Below are 17504 nucleotides of genomic sequence, written 5' to 3'. Positions count from 1 at the left end.
TATAGGCCCAGGACAACCAAGATGGCTTCTGTAAGCTCTGATTCAGAGGATGCTGCTCATTCTAAAAACATTCCTAGTTTCTCTAATGGTGTCGTAAAATGATGCTCCGAATATGAAGTGAAATGAGATTCCTTTTGATCTAACTTCTAGGCTTTAATATAATGGGAAAAGGAGACACCTTGACCAATCCCAGGAGGTCTGCCAGACTTGGCTGTTAGCATTCCAGCTGATTTGTGTACCCCTCATTGTATCAACGTGATATGAAAGCCCCACCTCTTATCTGACAATATCTTGAGAATCGTTATAATGGCAGACTCCACTCCAAGTAGAAAATATTTTCTTTGAAAACTGCATTTGACACTTTCAAAGAATGGCCTATAAGTAAATATATTGTTATCAATGCTTTAGCCAAGTCACTTTCACAGACCTGGACTAGCCATAAGCAGGCATCTGGGCACTGGAAAAATACCATCAACATTGTCTCTATAAAATCTTCAATCCTCTTTCAGTGTCCTCTCCCAGGTTCACATCCCTAGCATTGAGATCCTGGTTATCTATGGCCAGCTACATTGGACAACTTTATTGTTCACATGTCTAATGTCAGACTTCTGAAGCTGAACTTCTATTCCAAAATCTAATGTGGAAAAAGAGAGAGATTCAACAGTGTTCTTTGCTTCTTAAAGAAATGCAACAATCCCACTAGTTTAATAGCAATCTCTGATAAAATTGAAAAGCAGCATACTGTATGGTATTGGGAACCATGAGGCTATGCATCAGGAGTGCACTGAAGGGCTGTGTAAGAAGCAGTAGGAATGAACCACATAACAAAGTGCCTATCAATTAGCCACCCCCTGACCCACCTGTAGGAAAATAATGTGGTTCCATATGGATCTCATTAGCCATCAAAAACTTGGCTGGATATTACAGCAGTATTATAGAAGTAATGTTAAAATGTATTTATATTTTGGTTCTGCTGTTTAGGTATTTGTGCTACAACAAACACTGGATGCTTTGGGAACTCTGCTCCCCCGTGTGGTCTGAACCCACCACCTTACTCTGAGGTACTTTGTTAAAGATTTATCTCTACTCTGCTGTTTGGATAAGGTTTTAGTCTTGATTGGAAAATTAGTATGTTTATTGGCAAAAAAATTCCCTATTCAATGCAAGATACTAATTAAAACATGTTGAAATCTTAAAGACAAAATAGTAGATATATTTTTTTTTAACTTAACCTCATTTAAAAACAAAAAATATTTCACATTTAATTCAAAATATAGTATGATTAATTCTTGCAATTTTATATTTTAATTTAGAATCACAAATCTTTTACAAAGTATACAAAATATTTTATTTTTGTTTGAAGCAATGTGATATAAGCACAAAGTTATGGCCAAACAGCATCAATTATACATTTTGCGTTCTAGGATCCTCCAGACCCTTCCCTAATATAGTCACACATGCAGAACATTTGTAGATTAAACATTGTTGTATCAATTCGGTGTAAACATTAATTTAGTAAACATCTGCCAAATGCACATAGGCAATCAAAGCAGAGTTAATTTAATCAGGGCAATAACTGTGAGCAACATTTCAATAAAGAGGATCCAGATTAGTGATCATTTTATATATTGCAGAAATCCAATAAATATTTCAATAGTCCCACTTGTCATCCTTGTAACTATTGGAAGCTATTCAAAAACATTCTAAAATCTTTAATTGTGGAGTCATGGGGCATTAGCAGATCCTCTGGCCCACTGAGTCTGCACCAACTTTCAAACGTCTTTCTCCCAGACCTATTTTCATTCTCCCCATGTAACCATCATCTTCTATGCTTTGTTGGAAGAAGCATCGATGTTCTTCCTTAATGTGCAAGACAACCGCAAGCTGCTAGTGACCTAATGCCATTCCAATTGACTGCCTGTCCTCTTTTTTTTTTCTTGGCCTTGGCACAGACAAATTTTAAATCCTTGATTCAGTTTGTTTGATGATTTTGATAAAATTGGAAGGCAAATTTCGGCCTTTCTGTTTTATACCTGGTTTGGAGCACTAAAGAATTTAAGTTCAAAAGCCTAAACTGATTTCCGATATTGAACAACTATTGAAATCAATTTAGGCTTTTGAGCTTTATTTTCAAAACTTTATAGCTTTGGAACCTTTTTTTAAGTCAACTTTAACCTTGTGTTCCTGCAGAGGAGCGATAGTTGTACTGGATAGCTCTATCCCTCCACTGACTCCCTACATGACCCTCCTCCCGTTTTTAATCCACAATCTGCCCGTTCAGTGGGGCTGCAAAAGAAATGCAGTAGTAAGATGGGCCTGTGATGGAATAACAGTTGGCTTGTATAAAATGCCACATTTACTTTGCTCCTGAATTTTGGGCTTTTCCAGAGCATTTAAAAGAAGTTTGACGTGTGCAGATTAATGGAACTAGGGAAAACAACAGATTGGCTTGTGCTGGATGGCTGAAGGCCCTGTTTCTGTGCTATAGTGCTCTTGATTCTGAGATTCATACATTACATGCTGCACTGTTCTTAGCTTAGTCCTGAAGCTAATTTGTTTCCATGCAATGCAATAGCCAAACTAATTTTACACAGCAAGTAGCAAGAGCAGCGCAGTGGCATGGCCAGTAGAGCTGTTGCTTCACCTCTCCACCATCTCAGCTCAAGCGTGGTATATGAATCTTGCTTGTTCTCCCTGTGTCCACGTGGCTCTCCTCTAAGTGCTCCAATGTTCTCCCAAATCCCAAAAGCATGAGGGTTGAATGGTGATGGACGATAAATTGACCCTCGTGTATAGGTGAGAGGTTGAGGGTGGCAGTTTGGTTAATGAGAATGTGGGGAGAATAAAATTAGTTCAGGCATTAAAAACTGCTTTACAAAATGGTTGTTCTGTGGTCACTGTGAACATGGTGGCTGAGGGGTCTTTTTCTGTGTTTTATCTCTCAATGACTCAGATTACAATAATTAAAAATTGTTAATTACTCTGATTTATTTTTCAGGCTTCTCCCCCTTATCCCACTAAACCCCAGTGTGATGGAATGAATGCTACTTTTGGATATCAGACCAACTACCAACCATACCCACAAGGGCCATCATGCATGCCACATATGCCATATCCAAACACACCTCAGCTTGCTTGTGTCTCTCCCCAGTATAGTAACTGCCAAAGAGTTCCTGCTGCTCTGTCAATGGCCCGTACCATCCAAAATGTTGCAGCTCCTTCTCCAATGCTGCCTCCCTATGTTAACCAGCAGTCCTTTGTGTCATCATGCGTGGTCGCCCAGCAACGTCCTTTAGCACCATATATGGCCAACCAACAGGTTTCCTCAACATTCATGGTGCACACTGGCAGTGGTGTAGCAGTGAGTAATATTGCCAGTGGTTACCCAGCCAGTACCAGACAACCTACAAAAAGCCTAACCAAAGAAATTGCATCTGCTGTCTTGACTAAAATTATAGAGCATGAATCCAAACCAAAACCAAAATATAAGGTAGCTATATTTCTTTTTTGATATCTTGCATTATTCAGCAGGTATTTCCTAATTTGATTCGTTTGCTTAAAAGGAATTGATCAGTTTGTTTGAAGTTAATAACTTTTTACTTGTCCATGCTCGCATTCGTGAGGACTAAATTTGGTTTCTAACTCAGGAAAAGACCTTTAATATCTTTCTTTAGTATTTAAAAGTTCAAAGTAAAATTGTTGTCAAATTACATATATGTCACCATATATATCCATGAGATTCATTTTCTTTTGGGCATACTCAATAAATCCATAATAGAATCAATGAAAGGCTGCACCCTTGGGTGTTCAACCGGTGCACAGAAGATGCAACCTGTGCAAATACAAAAGAAAGAATAATAATAAATGATTAGGGTGGGGGACCCTGACAATGGATGCTACTTTCCTGCAACAACACTACATGCAGATGCGCTCAGTGGTGGCGAGGGCTTTACCTGTGACGGACTGGACCATATTCGCTACTCTTTGTAGAATGTGCCATTCAAGGGCATTGCTGTTTCCATAGCAGGCTCTGATGCAGCCAGCCAATATACTCTCCACTACATATCAATAGAAGTTTGTCGGAGTTTTAGATGTCATGCCGAATCTTTGCAAACTCTTAAGGGAGTAGAGGCACTGCTGTGCTTTCTTCATAACTGCATGCAGGGCCTAGGACAGGTTCTTCAAATTGATAAAACCAAGGAAATGAAAGTTGCTGACCCTCTCAACCTCTGATCCTCTGATGACAGGTACATGGACCTCTGGTTTCCTCCTCCTGAAGTCAATAATGACATTAAGAGGTTGCTGTTACGGCACCACATTGTTAGATTTTCAATCTCCTCTCTATATGCTGATTCATCACCATCTTTGATTCAGCCTACAACAGTGGTGTCATCAGCAAACTTAAATTTATAGTATATTGCTTTAATATAAATGACCTTCAATACAGAAAATGGAGATAGAAATCGAATCAAATAGTATATTTTGAAAATGGTGATGATGGATATGTAATCCCTCCAATTATCCAATTCCTTGTTCTAGAGCACAAGGTCAACAATGTTGTGAACCAGGAAGGTACGGAAGCCAGAATCTGAGAAATAAAGAGCTCATGATTGTGTGAGGGCCTGGGTTAATGTTTGTTTGGCTTTAGTTACAGAGATGAAAAGGATGGTGGTCATTATGAACTTTAGAATTTGATCCTTGACTTCTGCTCTGACTATATTACCAAGGGTTTGTCCCTGGCAAGTAGCAAACAAATTGCAGGAAATTTGATGGAAATGTGAGAGAGAATAACTTGTAGGGCTATCCAGGAAAGTGCTTAATGGGATTGCTCAGTCAGGGGCCAGCATGAACCAAATGGCTTCCTTCACTGTCACAAAAGTAGATCATTAGTGGAGCAGAAGACTGTAGTTTGGAAGCTAAAGTTTTAGGTGTGCTAAGATTCAGATCTTGGAAGTTGAAAGACTGGCCAGCACAGGTGATGGAATAGTCACACATAAGGGAGGAAAAATTCATGAATGAGGCTGAACTGCAATCTTTCAGTATTGGAAACGAGTGATAAACGGGGTCAGGAGCATAATTTGTGAACAGCTTAACTGTGTCAGTGCTGAAATTGCAGGAGAAACCAAAGCAAGTGTCCAGTGTTCATCACTGCACTGATGGGATCTGACAGCCTATCTGCAGGGGATGTCACAAGGCCATGATGTAGGCAGGGAAGAAAAGAATACCCAGGAGAAATCCTTGGAAAGATCCGTGTATTTCTGCACAGAGGAGCTATGATTGGATGGGCAATAAAGAAGCCTAGCTTAAAGCGCCTTAGTTGATTCAGTGACAGAACTTGTAAGTGTGAGACTTGTAACTGAAGTCCCAATACACAGCAGAAGTCCCTGACACTTCTCATTTACCATTTGAGAGGTTGACATCTCATTCTTTTGGCTGAGAAAGATTTTCGAACCAAAAGACATTAAATGGGTGAATATTAACTTATGATCTCTTGTACATTGTATGTGGGTAAATATTAACTTGTGATTTCTTGTTCATTGTTATCACAATCTATGATAGTAATATATATTTCTATCATATTTCAGGGTAATCAACTAACCGTTATAACCAGAGGAGGCAGTACAATCATATACAAGTAGATGAAAATGGAATTAGCCATACCATGTAAATATACAGTAGCCCTACAAAGAATGTTACATGCTATAAGGCAAGTCAGGAGTGGCATAGAAAATTCTCCACTTGCCTGGATGAATACAGCACCAACAACTCTCAAGAAGCTTGAAAGCATCCAGGGCAAAATAGCTTGGCACCCATCAACTATGTAATTTCTACACAGTCCCTGCACAATTCAGTGTCAACAAAACAAATTAAAAAGCTCTGTATTTACTCACTCTTCCCAAATGTATAACCTCCATCGTGACAGAAAATTAGGTATATGTGACCATTACAATACATAAATTTCCCTTCCAGTTTTATACTGTGCTGACTTGGGGGGGGTGGGGATCACCATTTTTACATTGCTGTGGGATCCAAAATCCTGAAACCCCCTTTTCAACAGTAATGTGGAGTATGTTCAGCAAAAGAACTGCATTGCTTAAGAATGCAGCTCACAGTCACCATCTCAAGGGAATTAAGGAAAGACAATAAATGATGTCTTGCCAGTGATGTTCAGATTCAGATAAAAAAATATCTTTTTTTTATATTTTTCCCAGCACCACTTACTCCATTTCCTGATGAAAGCAGAGCTATATTCAACCAGTCTGAAAATACAGAATCAGGAGATGTACGGTATTTTTTTAAACTTCAGAATGTGCACCACCTGGTCAGCTAAGCTCATGGCCTTTTGACCCAAGAACAAACAGAGATGCAGTGGGGATCCAATGATCAAATCAGCCACCATTCCCATTTAGAGCATCTTGTGGGATCTTAGAATTCCTAGGCAAATATTGGTTAAAGTAAATAATAATTTAAATATTTAATGTTAAAAATTGTTCAAAGCAAAATATTCTGTCATTACACTGAGTAGGGAGTGATATCCTCGGACATCTGTCATGAAAAGAGAAATTAAATATATTACATATTTCAATTGGTAATATTTAAAATTATCACCTTAATGAACATTCATTCTATGATTTTAAACTTCTTGGTATATTGAACTTTTGGAAAAAAATGTATAAGCAAAGTTGGAATGCTGAACCATAGTCGCTGAAATATGCAAATGACAAACGATTTATATTAGCATCGTTTTACTCTATAGGCCTCTTTCAAATTAGTGTGTTAAGGAAGCTTTGAGGATAAGTAAGAGTACAGAGGAAGGGTTTTAATCACAGGAACTCAGCTGAACAATGATAATGAAATAAATTACAGTAACAATCATTAGATTAGTTTTAAAATTCATCTTATGAATATTAAGAAAAAGAATTACTGCATTTCATGGTGAGAGATTGTGGGAATAAATTGAAGGATCAACATTTATACATTAGAATGGTCAATTCATAGCCCAATGTTACTTTGTAATGGGGAGGATTATGTTAAGCTCTGTTTGTTAATAGATAACCTTTTATTAACATCTGATTGTGTAAGATTTGGGCTAATTGTAGTTTAAAGTCATTTAATGTGACAATAAATGTGTTATATTTTATTGAGTGATTCTGTATAAAAAAAAATAGGTAAAGATTTGGTGCAACACACACAAAATGCTGGTGGAACACAGCAGACCAGACAGCATCTATAGGGAGAAGTGCTGTTGACGTTTCAGGCCGAGACCCTTCGTTAGGACTAACTGAAAGGAAAGATAGTAAGAGATTTGAAAGTAGGAGGGGGAGGGGAAATGCAATGTTTCTAAAATATTTATGATGATACTAAAAGTCCATCCATCTCCATTATCTTCCCATTCTTTGTAACAAGCTGAGTCTTTTGATTCCTCTGAGTCATGACTTTTTTTTCCCTTGAGCAACATTGCTTTCTCTGCCTCCCTTACTATGGCTCTCCCTCCTGTCACCTCCAGTTTCCAAGGCTTCCCGGACCAGCAGATGAGTGTTACAGGTGCTCCCGAACAGATGATGTAACTTCATCCTAGAACAGAGCCTGTGGGCATTGATCCACAAATGGAGGTTCTGAGTTTAGGAACCTATTTGGCAGGGACATTTTATGTTGTTGGTTTCGTCTGGAAATACCTTCCTCATCTTGCTTCAACAAGAGCTTCTTCTCATCCTCCTTCAAATGACAGAAGTACAAAATGGTTAAAAAAATATCCTCCTGCATGCAGCCTTTACAATTGTCCTCATTATACCTTAAAGATACAAATACTTAAGATGTGTAAAAGCAATAGAAGCAGTTTATCTCCAAATGAAGATTCTCTATCTCAATTCTGGTTGACAGACTTCAAAGTTCTACTGGAATTTGTTTTTGCAAAGTCTTCCTGTTGACTTGAACCACTACAACTGACATGTGTGGTTATATCTCAAACTGATACTGGCTTCAGGTCAGTATTTTAGAAACCTTTTTAATTAGTGCAGTAAGATTTTTTGTTAGCTTTTAAACTGCAAATTACAGCCATTGGCGTGGCCCACAGAATTTTAAAATGGGATTTTCTGCTGGGTCTCTGAAGCTTTAGTTCACTACAGTCAATAGATCACTTTCAATGTAAAGATCAGTATCACATGTTTTAACTAGTTTCCAAATTGCCCAAAGGGACGATAGAATTGAAGAGGCTGCAACCAAGTGTTGGATATTTTTGTGAACCATATTTGAGCAACAGTGGTCTTCCAGATCCTACAAAAAGTTGTCATAAATTCCACCCATCACAAATAATTCCTGTTAGGTAGTTCCCTAGGGTAAAGGATGACATACTGTACTTGCTCTGCATTTGTGCCCTCTGAGATGACTCACATGGTCCTTGTGAGAACTGCAGACATTTGGGCAGAAACAGTACAATATGGAAGCAGATACATGTTCCCACCAGTTCATTTACATTAATACATTATTAATTTTTTTTCAATTTTAAAAAAAATTTCTCCACACATTAGCACCATTTCCTCTCAGATTCTTCCTCTCACCTACACAACAAGGACAATTCACAGTGGCCAATTAGCCTACTAACCTGCATATTCTTTGGTACATGGGAGGAAAGAACATCCAGAGGAAGCCCATGCGGTCACAGAGAGGAAAGCTCCATACAGACAGCATCCGAAGTCGGCATTAAATGCAAATCTCCAGAGCTGTGGGAAGTGGCTCTTCTCACTGCACTACTGCGCCACAATTAGAGAGATGAGATCATGGGCCTCACACTGAATGAGCACAGGACAGAAGTCCTTTAACAGCTTCCCCTGCTGCATAGCTCTCTAACATCACAGTTTATAATACTGCTGACTCAATTTACTTGATTCAAGGTGGCTTTATGGCACTTGCCAGCTCACTGCTCAATTTAAATAAGACTGAAGACACAATCGAGAAAGCTTCATCACTACATAAGTGAGTGGATAGCCAGTACTCTGATTATCCACCCAAACTTTCAGAAACCAACACTGCTGAATCTGCTAAAGGTATCGCACCTGTAGATGGCGCAATTCTAGTGTTAACTAATCATTATAGTGAGTGAACCACACAAAAACAAAGCTGCAAGCTTACTAACTTCACAGGAATCTATATCTCCTTACAACATAAAAGGAGACCATATGCTTCATTGAACTAATGGTAGCTACACTTCCTAATGTAAACTATTAACCCTATTTTCCCATCAACCTCCCCCGTTCTACCATTCTCCTGCTGTTACGAAAACCCCGTAACCAGGTAACTTACCAGCAAAGATAGATGGATCAGCTGAGTCGGATGCTACTATTTTCAAACGTTTTATTCAACAAGGGCACAAACGTATGGTTAATACAAAACATTCAAATCATCAAAACTCAATCTAAAACACCGGTGTAACCATAATCAATCAGAAATAAGCTCTACAGTTGTCTAGGGGGTAATACTGAGTCCAACGGAAGTCTTAAGAGTCACTCAGAAGTTTGCAGGCTTTTTCCTTTATAATTTAGAAAAGATGCACACTTGCCCGTCGTCTTGGCAGAGCAAATCCTTGGAATCAGGGGAGCAGACTTCCCCGTTGTTATTTTAAAAGCAGTCTTTCGTTGGTTTTAGCCACAGATTCAAAGTCGGAATCTAGCGTACGTGGCTTCCTTCAAAATGGCGTCCCGCTCCCACGGGAATCGATCTCGTGTCTGCTGGGTGCATCTGAGGGTCCTCCCCTCAGACCCGCCTTTATACTTCTTCACGGGATCGCAGGTATCAATCAAGTTGCAGGTAATGCGATCTTTCTCTCAACCAGCCCACTTTGCCCGAGGGCTTTTCACGTGGTTTCCATGAGACAATAATCAAAGTCACCGTTATTCTGCTTCTTGGGAGAACGTGGTCTTCCGCACGTCTCTCTCTTTTGGGTCAGCTGACCCCCCCTTAACTAGAGTTCTTGCGATTTTCACAAAGGAGGGGGCCAACGGCATAACACTGCAAACAAGGGTAATTCACTATCAAAAATTGCCTATCAATCTGTGTCTATTTGGGATGGATGGAAAATGGAGTACCCAGAGGAAATGCACATAATCATAAGGAAAGAATGCAGAATCCAGACAGACAACTCTAGTGGGATTGTACCCAGGTTGAATTTGGTGTGAAGCAGCAGCTCTGTCTCCTGTGCTACTGTGACATTCAAAGCATCCAAACGAAAAGAAATTTATGAAGTCCCTAAGCAACCAACCCCTATCATGGGCTGATGTAAACAATCACCAATCAAACTATTACCCCACATTACATGTCAAATCCAGGTAAAATTTTCTCAGTGAATGACAGGACTCTGAGGGAATGCTTAAGGAGAATAAGGAACATGAGGGGGAGGGTGGTGAGAGTGTGGAATGAGCTGCCAGCAGAAGTGATGGATGTGGGCTCAGTTTAAATGTTGAAGAGAAATTTGGATAGGTACATGGATGGGAGGGATATGGGCTGTGATTTGGGTGCAATTTGATGGGACTAGACAGAATACGGTAATAGTATAACGTGGACTAGGTGAGCCAAAGGACCTGTTTCTGTGCTGTAGTATTCTATGATTCTCTGAGTGTTGTAGAACCAACTGATCCTGGGGTACAATACATGCTTCCCTGAACGTGGAGTTGCAGGTTGACATGGTGGTAAGGTAGGCTTTTGACACATTGACCTTCATAATTCAGGCTGCTGAGTGTGAAAGTTGAGGAGAAGTGGTGGATGGAAGTGAGGACACCTGAAATACTGGGTTCATTTTTGGTCACTCTGCTATAGGAAAGATGTTATTAAACTGGAAAGAGTGCATTAAAGCCTTGCAAAGATGTTGACAGAACCGAGGGATTGAATTATAGAGAAATTGTATAGGCTGGGACTTTACTCCTTGGAGCAAAGGAGAATGGGAAGTGATCTTATAGAGGTGTGTAAAATTGTGTGGGTCATAGATAGAGTGAATGCACTCAATGTTTTCCCAGGTTTGGGGAATTAAATAGTAGAGGTCATAAATGTAAGAGATTTATTAAGAACTTGAGGGGCATTTTTTTTACACTAAGAGTGGTATAGATGTGGAATGAGCTCCAGAAGGAGTGGCTGAGGCAGTTACAACATGATGTAAAAGACAGTTGGACAGATACGGTACATGAATTGGAAGCATTTGGAAGTTTACTTGGCAAGTAATACCAAATAAAACAAGCTTAGACGGGGCATCTTGGTTGGCATGGATCAGTTGTGCCTAAAGGCCTGTTTCCATGTTTTTTTTAATTATGACACAACTGCCAAATAAAGTTTCTTGTCCTCTGAGTGATAATTTTCCCCCAAAAAATGAAATGATTTTTACTGTACCTCTTTGCCCCAACATTTCATCAACACCTCTTTGCAAATCTATATATCTGATGGCTGTGTTCCTCCACAGGCTGCAGATGCCTAACACCCAATTTAATAATCACCCTTGTCCAGGATCAGAGATGATAAGAAAAAACTCTGAAAGCAACGCTTCATGACATTTCTACCTTTATTATTTTCAACTTGCATTGTAAAATTCACCAGACACCTGCTTCACATTCCCAATCCTGCTAAGGAGTTTAGTTGTGGAAATAACAACATTTATTATATCACTGTGTCCATCCTTACATTAGATTCATTTCATTAATGTTTCTAAATGTTCATGCTGCTCCAATCAATATAGGATAATAAGACTATAAGCTGTTACGAATGTGCCACAACTCTGAGTGGCCGAAGGGTACAAAGTAACCCCCTCCTTTTTGGGAATCGCAAGATCGCTATTAATTCGGGTCTGGGACCCAGGAAATGAGAGAGAGACGTCCAGAACACACAGAGTTTGGAATGTGTCCTGGCCTCAGCAAGATGGAACCATTGATAACGGCTATTGTCTCTTGGAGACGGAATTGTGTATTGAGTACTGTACTATTCATTGAAGCCCTCAGGGGATGACCAGAGTGGGCTGGTTGAGGGATTGCATCATCCCAACCTGATTGACATCTGAGACCCCGTGAGTAAGGATAAAAGAGGGTCTGGGGAACAACCCCTTGAGACGCACCAGGAGAAACGCTAGAAATCCCGTGACAGCGTTTAATAGCGACAGCCGGTGGGGGGCTCGCGTGCGTCCTTTCCCTTTGCCTGGGATTGGCAGCCTCACCACGGAAGAATGGCTTTAGCTAAAGGAGAGGCCACAAGTGAACGGCCACCCCAACGGGACTCCCGAAGGATCGAAATCATAAAGGTTGGAAAACCCGCAGCGGTAACTGTTCCCATTCTATTCCTATCTCTCTCTCTGTCCAACAAAGTGCAACACAGCGACAACCAAAAGGCTGCAGCCTGAATGAACTGAGTGACTTTTATATTTCCATCCAACAATACATTATCCCCTAGACAACGATAGAGCTATTTCTTATTGATTATTATTATACCCGCACTTTTAGATTTAGTATTGACAACGTATATTATCTGTATGTTTGCATTGATATTATTTTTGTGTATTTTTACTAATAAATACTGTTAAAAATAGTACCATCAGACTTCAACGGACCTCTCTATCTTTGCTGGTAAGTGACCCAGTTACGGGGTTCGTAACAAAGCCATAGGAGCAGAATTTGCCCATTTGGCCTATCAGGTCTACTCTGCCATTTGATCATGGCTGATCTATATTCAAGTCAAGTCAACTTTTATTGTCATTTCGACCATGTGGTGAACTACATATACCTGTCTGGACACGCCCCTCTGCTGACTGCTCCTGTGGCTCCTCCCACAGACCCCTGTATAAAGGTGATTGGAGGCACTGCTCCTCCCTCAGTCTCCAGGATGTTGTGTGGTGGTCTCTTGCTGCTAATCGTGGTCTCTTGCAGCTAATAAAAGCCTATCGTTTGCCTCCCATCTCTGAGAGTTATTGATGGTGCATCAGACCATAACTGCTGGTACAGTGCATAGCAAAAATGAGACAACGTTTTTCAGGACCATGGTGTTACACGGCACACAATACAGAAAACTAGACCGAACTACGGAATAAAAAAAACCTCTCTCCCTCTCAACTCCCTTCTCAGGGAGAAGGTGTATATATATATATATATATATATATATATAGACTTTATTCCCTGGAGCGTAGAAGAATGAGGGGAGATTTGATAGAGGTATATAAAATTATGATGGGTATAGATAGAGTGAATGCAAGCAGGCTTTTTCCACTGAGGCTAGGGGAGAAAAAAAACAGAGGACATGGGTTAAGGGTGAAGGGGGAAAAGTTTAAAGGGAACATTAGTGGGGACTTCTTCACACAGAGAGTGGTGGGAGTGTGGAATGAGCTGCCAGATGAAGTGGTAAATGCCAGCTCACTTTTAACATTTAAGAAAAACTTGTACAGGTACATGGATGAGAGGTGTATGGAGGGATATGGTCCAGGTGCAGGTCAGTGGGACTAGGAGGAAAAATGGTTCGGCACAGCCAAGAAGGGCCAAAAGGCCTGTTTCTGTGCTGTAATGTTCTATGGTGCTATCACTGTTCCAAAGTGACATCCTCCTATTTTGAGGCTGTGCCCGCTGGTCCTAGACTCTCCCACTTCTCTATAACTACTCTAAGCCTTTCAATATTTGGTAGCTTTCAATCTTCTGATTCTTCTATCATTCTTCAGAATCTCTCATTCTTCTAAATTCCAGTGAGTAAACGAGTACGATTAATTTCAATATGTACAATTAATCAAGCAATTTTGATTACCAAATCTGGGCACTACCAGGTCTGTGTGTATTGGGTTTTAATTCATTCCCAGGGTGTGATTTTTGTGAGCAAGTCTAATTTTATAGTGTAGTTTTGGTAGTGGGGAAACATGTTAAGTCAGTGCAGAGGATCAACACCTAGGGTTAACAATTCAGTAAGCTCTATAGACAATCAAAACCTGGAATACAGCTTTGGAAAATCTGGCAATGTTCTGTTCTGCGTCCACATTCAGAGTCTCAGCCAAAATCATTGACAATTTCTTTCCTCCGCAGATGCTGATTTCCAATTGCAGTTTGTTTTTTTGCTTCAGATTACAGCATCAGTAGTCTATCTCTCTATGTATTACATCATGTTTAACCTTCACATATTCTTTAATTATTAGGAAAGGATTTTATGAATTTACATTCCTAGTAGAGAGTCAAAGATGGAAAGTCATGTGTACTGGAAGTGAATTTGTAGAGTCTCATCTAATCCCTGTGTCTTCTTACCCTCGCCCAACAAGAAGAGGTAAATTTGTAGCAGTAAGCCATTGTGAGCAGTTTTGGGCCCTTTAACTAAGAAAAAATATGTTGGCATTGGAGAGGGTCCAGAGAAGGTTCACGAGAATGATGCCGGCAATGAAAAGGTTAACATTTGAGAAGCATTTGATGGCTCTGGGCATATGAAGAGGGATATCAATGAAAAGAATTGAATATTGAAAGGTTATTCAGAGTGAACATGGAGAGGATGTTTCCAATGGTGGAAGAGTTTTGGACCATAGGGCACAATTCAGAATATAAGGACGTCCTTTTAGAAGAGATAAGAAGGAATTTCTTTAGTCAGAGGGTGGGGAACCTGAGGAATTCATTGCCACACATGGCTGTGGAGGCAAAGTTATTAGGTATATTTAAAGTGGAGTTTTGTACTTTCTTGATTAGTAATACAGGTGTTCCCCCCCCCCCTTTACAAAGGTAGAGCATTCCAATGAAACCTTTCTTAAGCCGAAATGGTGTAAAGTGAAGAGCCATTAATTTATATGGGAAAAATTTTTGTAAAAGTGAAATCCTCTTTGTAGCGCAAAAAGAGGTTACTAATGTAGGTCTTTTGTAAAAGCGAAGTGGCATAAAGTGAATATTCGTAAAGTGGGGGACACCTGTATAGGTAGCAGAGAGAAGGCAGGAGAATGGGGTTGAGAGAGATAATGAATCAGCCATCATCGAGCAGAGGAGCAGATTTGATGGGCTGAATGGCCTGATTCTGCTCCCCTATGTCTTCTGGACAGAAGCATCTCCAAACCACAAAACACGTTCATGGACTCCTTTGTCACTTTGAATGGTATCATCATTTAGCTTAACCAGACAAATAATTTCAAAAAACTCAACCAGTTGAATAAAGAGTAGCTGGTAAATAGCAAACACGAGGAAATCTGCAGATGCTGGAAATTCAAACAACACACACAAAATGCTGGTGGAACACAGCAGGCCAGGCAGCATCTATAGGGAGAAGCACTGTCCCAGGCAGCATCTATAAGGAGAAGCTTCTCCCTATAGATGCTGCCTGGCCTGCTGTGTTCCACCAGCATTTTGTGTGTGTAGCTGGTAAATATTCTGGATCAAGTAACCTTCCTGAATACAAAGGGAAAAGTGGAAAGGTGTCCGTTTTCAAAAATAGAACTGAGGAGTGAGGTGTAAGACAAAACACAATTTGGGAATTGGTTAAAACAGATCCGGTGATAAGGAGTATCAGTACTGATCATTAGGAAGACATTTTTTTTTAAAAACAAATGGAAAAGGGACACAAGATGATAATAGGAAATAATGAGAGAGCAGTTTAACTGAAGATGGAAAGGTTCCCTGTTCATTCCAGAAGGTTGCAGAGTGCCTTAAAGGAAGGTAAGTGTTGTTTATCTAGTCTCATTGAACCTTACTATTGACGATAGAGGAAGCCACAAACACACAAGTCAAACACAGGCACCCATTACCCAGGACTTAGCTCTTCTCATTGTTAGCATCAGGAAGGAGGTACAAAGGTCTGAAGGCACACATTCAACAATTCAGGAACAGCTTCTTCCCCCTGCCATCCGATTCCTAAATGGACATTGAACCCTTGAACACTTCATTACTTTTTTATTATTTCTGTTTTTGCACTACTTTTAATTTAACTATTTAATAAACGTACTTATATGCTTACTGTAATTCATTTATTTATTTCTTTTCTATATTATCATGTATTGCATTTTAAAGCTGCCACTAAATTAACAAATTTCACAACATGTACTTGTGATATTAAAACTGATTTTGATGAAAATAACAGTGAGATTGAGAATTAATATACATGCAATAGGAAGTTCAAGATTGCCCTTGCAGACCTTTAATTCTTTAAGCGAGCAATCAGCACATTTCACTTGATCAATGCTTTAAAACTGCATGGAGTATGGCTCTTTTGTATGACAATTTGAAACAGATAATGTGCTGATATGATGATTCAGTGCTTGGATGTGCTTGCCAGTAGTAAAGAGCAAAGATTTTACATATACCATTGAGTAATGAGAAGTCATTGAAAGATACAAATTTCAAAATTGTAGCGACTGATTAATTATCAAAAGGTTTTGAATGAATCTCTCATGTCTAACAGACATTGCTACTGCAACTCTGTATTTCTTGTTGTACTTATGTGGTTTATAACATCAGAATTATTGTTATCAGGCTTCCTGGCATCTTTAGAAATTATTGGCCCTTCCTTTACTAAAAACTGTAACACACACCAAGAGCTAACATGACAGATTAAAGTGGGCCTATCTGAAGGACATTCCAAATCACTGGATCCCAGAGGTCCACTCAATTCTTCTCTTGGTTTGAGTATGTGCTTTGCTGTATACCACTCCACCGGTGGTTCTATTGAAGCATCACATATATCTCTTCAAATTCAGTGTAGATCAACAGGAGGGATTTTAAAGAAACAATATAAAAAAGGGACCCTGCCTCTTATCTTCGCTAACTAAATTGTTAAATCATTGGTGATATCGATAATGGTCACATCTCTGAGCATCATGAAAATCACATTCCAAATAGTTGTGTCTTTCAATAGACATTAGCCACAGATTTAGAAATCAGAAGCTTGTGCCCTGCATATAAATATAATTAGTTTATATCTGAAAGCATTTTATTTTTAATATTAATTTTGATGACAACCCTAGATAATCCAGCAATATTTTTAAAAATGGACCTGTTAATCATCCATGTGGGAGCAGTAACATTTGTATGAATGGAACTGCTATGGTATGAGAGGACAATGCCCTCCAGAGGAGAACACTGGAAATTGGTTGTTCTGCCAAAGACCCTTGAGATTCCCTGAAATGACCTCGAGCATTAAAGAAACAATAAATGAGGTGTTATGCAACATAAGGGTGGGATTTTCCAACATAAGCTCTTTGATTTTAAGACTGCAATATTTTATCTTGTAAATGTTATGTATAAATTCATACACTAGCATGAATAAAGTCCACTGGTAATCATGTAAATTTCTATATCTTTAGTCCCTGTGAGAATCATTTAAATAATTTCAGGATTACATAACAAAAATAATTAAAGAACTCCTTTATCACGACAGATATAATTACAGTATAGCATTCATTAAGTTAATGCTTTCTTGCTTACTATGGTTTGAAATAACCTTTAATTTTATCACTATGGAGTTGCTAAGCAACAATGTGAAAATACTACCCTGGTGCCTCTTTGTGAAACTCGGAAGCAGAATCTTACAAAGTTACT

At 39.3% G+C, this 17504-nt stretch overlaps 1 protein-coding gene across 1 annotated transcript in view; it reads left to right on the top strand.

Moving 5' to 3' along the window:
* Positions 1-7141, top strand: part of LOC140731455 (uncharacterized) — a 32796-nt gene extending 25655 nt beyond the window's left edge. Inside the window, exons 2-5 of the mRNA XM_073052947.1 lie at positions 982-1061; positions 2999-3490; positions 5586-5664; positions 6213-7141. Coding sequence (XP_072909048.1) covers positions 982-1061; positions 2999-3490; positions 5586-5639 — 626 coding nt within the window. The 3' untranslated portion in view covers positions 5640-5664; positions 6213-7141. The remainder of the gene's footprint in view (positions 1-981; positions 1062-2998; positions 3491-5585; positions 5665-6212) is intronic.
* The last annotated feature ends 10363 nt before the right edge of the window (positions 7142-17504 follow it).

This window comes from Hemitrygon akajei, chromosome 8 (genome assembly GCF_048418815.1).
Source record: "Hemitrygon akajei chromosome 8, sHemAka1.3, whole genome shotgun sequence".
In the NCBI taxonomy this organism is placed as follows: domain Eukaryota; kingdom Metazoa; phylum Chordata; class Chondrichthyes; order Myliobatiformes; family Dasyatidae; genus Hemitrygon; species Hemitrygon akajei.
Note: the sequence above shows the minus strand (reverse complement) of the source record. Positions and strands in the feature narration are given on the sequence as shown.